We start from the raw sequence: 4,103 nt of genomic DNA, 5'->3' as shown, positions 1-4,103 counted from the left end.
TGTACGGTACAGTACTTCACAAAATTAAATAAATAAAGCAAATAGAAGTCAGACAGAAAGTGTTTTTGTAAAAGTTTCCAATTTGAAACTTTAGTCAAAAATGTGTTATGGGGATTAAAAAGAGCCAGTCAGCCACACTGAAAAATTAAATTATAAAAAATTTAGTAAATGTGGTCTGCAAGTTATCTATTCTTTATTTTACTAGAAATGTTAATATATAAAAGGCAAAGATAATTAAAACTGTAAGTTATTTCAAAAGAAATGGTAAGAAATGACACAAATATCATATATGGTGGAGTTTATTTATGTTCTGTTTATCACAAATTCACATTAATAGAATGATATAATTCACTATATTTTTAATTATTACTTGTAATATCTTAGTAAACCTGATGGGGAAAAAATTTAAGATGGCAAAAGTATTTCTAAGCTTTTTAACCTTTTCCAGCCCAGGCATTCTGAGTTGCACTCAGGTAAAATGTGCAACATCAAATATTTGTGTATCCCTACAAATTTTCTCCAAATTAAAAGTGTAACTGAAATCTTGAGGTTTTAAACTTTCTTTTGATTATGTTTTATTAATACTTGATTTAGATCAAATAATTATAAAAATTCAAATATTTTACCCTAATTTTGGATATCAAGAATCCTTTTGGAATTTTTATTCAGGTCATGTAAATAAATAAACTTCACACCTGCACAGAGACAACTTGTCAAAAAATGAAACAAATTGGAAATGGGTAAATTTAGAAGAAATTGGAAATTTACATTTAGCAAAGATTGAATTTTTGAAGTTGATGATGTCAAGATCTGTAAAATTGAACTATCCACACATTTTATATTATAACTTTCTTGTTTTTAAAGTTGTTAAAATCATAAATATATCGATTAAAATTTTGGATTATTTTCTTTCTTGTAATCTCTTGTCCATAGATCTCCCTTTCTTCCTTATATGGAATAGAAATTTCCAAACATTTTTGTTAAGTAAATCACAAGACTTGTTATCCACTGTGCTAGAAAGTGTAAGTTATTAATGGATTTGTATTGCTTGGTTGCTATGGAAAGGTAATGAATTAAGAGGTCTTCATGTGTGTTTGTTTATTTTGTTTAAGTAATTGCTTTGGAAAATCAATTTCTGCATACAGAAACTCTCCTATGGTAATTTGATACCTAATGAAGAAGATAATTGTTATGATTTATTCATAGTCACAAAGTCAATGAAAAGGGGAAATAACACAGACCACATGCTCCATTATGTGTTCTAGCCTTTACAGTTTGAAACAGGATAAAAATAGATATTTCATTGCACCATTTTGTTTAACAACATGGTTAACACATGATGTATTACTCGTAATGACTGTTTGCAACTTTCTTGCTGTACAATGAGGCCTACATTATTTTTGCATATATTTGTTAGAATAAAATAGATAATAAAACAAATGAAGATTTTGTTCAAAGATATTAAACTAATTTAAATGTTGAATGCATGCAAAATGTCCATGGTTATTGTGATGTATGGTTGAAATATCTTTCTATTCAGATTTGAAGCCTTTTTTGAGGAATTCATTTTTACTAATGAAAGGGCAAAGGTGGCATAATCCCATATAGGGACAGCTAAACAATTAATATCTTGGTTGTAAGACAATGTTTTTAATATTATGTTTGAATGCTTGTAGGGCAGTATATAAAATTTTCATCTGCCTTTTTGTGGGTATCTTGAGGTGTGTTACAGAATAGATTTTCATCACATGCATAGGTATGTGGTTTTCTATGAAATTATATAATATTCCTAAATAATACTATTAAATTTTGTGGGACATATTTTTCTTAGATTATATTGAAGGACAAGAAGAACAAGACCTTGGAACTCAGTTCACAGAAATTTATATCAAAAGAACAGAGAATGTAACTCTACTATTAGATTTACTGGAGGTAAGAGACTTCAATTTTAGAGCTACATTATGAAGCTTATACTTAATATAGGAAAGCAACAATTTTTTTACAGTAGTTTAGGATATGTATGGAAGCATGGAAGAGGACGTGAGTTTATAGAAGATTTAGTCACCAAGATTACACAAAATATATGTTATCATAGCAGTGGCTCTCATTGCTTGATTTACATGTGTTTTTCAGTATATTTCTGTATGTAGAAACCAATATCTCACTTCTCCGGTGCAAAACTAACATATTGTTAATATAACAGAGGTTATAACTTCTGAAAGCTTACTACGGAACTTTTAACGAACCAGTGTGCCATTATTATTATGCAACAATACTACTGGAACATGTCATACATTATTTAATTTCTAATGTTAAAAAATTTAAGGTGGCTTTAAGGAACTTTCACTTATTGGTCCCAGCTAGCTTCTTTAAGCATATTTTGCCTATTTTGTTTACAGTTCTTACTACAAAGTGAACACAAGTAAACCATCTGATATACACAGAGGTTGAGTACATTATATTAATTAAAATGAATTTAGAGCCTCACCACATTATCATAGTCATTTCCTCATGTCTGGTCATGATCTATCTGATGGTCATGCATTTTGACACAAGCCCTGTAGTAAAGTTTACATTACAAAAGGTTCTGTTATAAGGCTATTATAACAAAAGCACACTACTTTTCCCTGCATTCTTTCCATAAGGTATCTAGCATATGAAGATGATGATTTCCAAGCACCCATTTCAACAGGCTCATCACATACAAATCATTATGCATTCCATCTAGTGACTTGAACAGTATGTCTTCATATGGAATCAACATGAACATCTATTTTATTTTACAGCTCCTTGAGGTATGCAACTGTTGAATGGATATGTTAATGTACTTGTGTACATATGACTTTTGTCACTTTTCCAGATGGATATCATTCTTGATTATGTTGTGTACTCAGATATGGGGACAACTGTAGTCACTGAAATTGTTTATTCATGGATTCTCACAGGTAACAAGTCACTGCACTCCGCAAACCACAGCTGGGGTACAATGTGTTATGATTGTCTTTCTGGATTGTTCTGTTGCCAAAGTTGATCCATATTCCAATGCTTTCCAATAATATTAAGTAAAAGGGATATTTGAATATTGAAAATTCTTAATCCCTCGTATTAACACATATTTATGACCTGATTGTATGAATATTTTGCACTGGAAAAAGTTGTTACAAACCCTTCCCAAAAGCAATCAGTTTTCAGTGGCATCACATTACCTTGAAATATCAAACATTGTCAAATTGTAGTTCTGATGCATCCCATTCCACTGTGACTTTATATTGGCTGTGGTTATCACGTAACTTGCTAATTTGCATATTTTTTTGTTTCATGAAGGTACTATATTTATAATGGATGACTTGGATTGCACATTTATATAGATATCCCCACAGGAAAAAGACCCTTGAATACAAGAGAATTAGTATCCATGGCATCTTTACTGAGAGGTCATAAAGAATTTGTCATAAATATCCAGTTAATTATATAAATATTGAAGTGGTTGTTTAGTGTAAATATTATTTTGAACCTTTAGGATTGATTTACCCAAGTATTTGTCTAAAGATTTGCATATTGCTGTGATAATCATTTTATTTAAAACAATGTTAAATATTGTTAATTTAAAAGGGGGTATCTTCAGAAAAATACAGAAAGAAAATGAGTAGCTTAAAGTGAAAATGCTAAAAAAAAGGTAAACAAACAAGCTAAAGGTTTTATACATAGTGTTGACATTATTTCCTTAAGCTACAAGTCCTCTCCTAAATATTACAGCTTTTAGACATGGAGTCAAAATAAAGATTTGTAGCTTAAGGAGATAATGTAAACATGTATATATGAATTTTTCAAGTTGTATAAATGCATACATATATATATATTCAATGCAAATATAAGACAGTGTGTCATAATATAACAGGATATGTACACAAATATATCCTTTTTTAATATTTTTTATAGTTGTTCTAATTCCCCCTTCCTCTTCCTTTTCTCTGCTGGCCATAGTAAGGCCAGTCATGGTTTTGCTACAGCAGGCTAGATTTCCTGTTAGAGTGACATTCTGCACACTATACAAAGTCAAAAACATGCTATTTAACAATTACGAATTGATTATATTAATATAA

The 4,103-nt window shown here is 29.9% G+C and overlaps 1 protein-coding gene across 3 annotated transcripts in view; it reads left to right on the top strand.

Moving 5' to 3' along the window:
- LOC106463014 (general vesicular transport factor p115-like) overlaps positions 1 to 4,103 on the top strand; it is an 88,020-nt gene that overhangs the window by 20,522 nt on the left and 63,395 nt on the right. For all 3 annotated transcript variants that reach the window (XM_013922979.2, XM_022390414.1, XM_022390415.1), the window contains exon 4: positions 1,832 to 1,932. In XM_013922979.2, the coding sequence (XP_013778433.1) occupies positions 1,832 to 1,932 (101 nt within the window). The remainder of the gene's footprint in view (positions 1 to 1,831; positions 1,933 to 4,103) is intronic.

Source organism: Limulus polyphemus, unplaced genomic scaffold, assembly GCF_000517525.1.
Source record: "Limulus polyphemus unplaced genomic scaffold, Limulus_polyphemus-2.1.2 Scaffold1301, whole genome shotgun sequence".
Taxonomy (NCBI): Eukaryota; Metazoa; Arthropoda; class Merostomata; order Xiphosura; family Limulidae; genus Limulus; species Limulus polyphemus.
The sequence above is the reverse complement of the archived record's forward strand: the minus strand, read 5'-3'. Positions and strand labels throughout refer to the sequence as shown.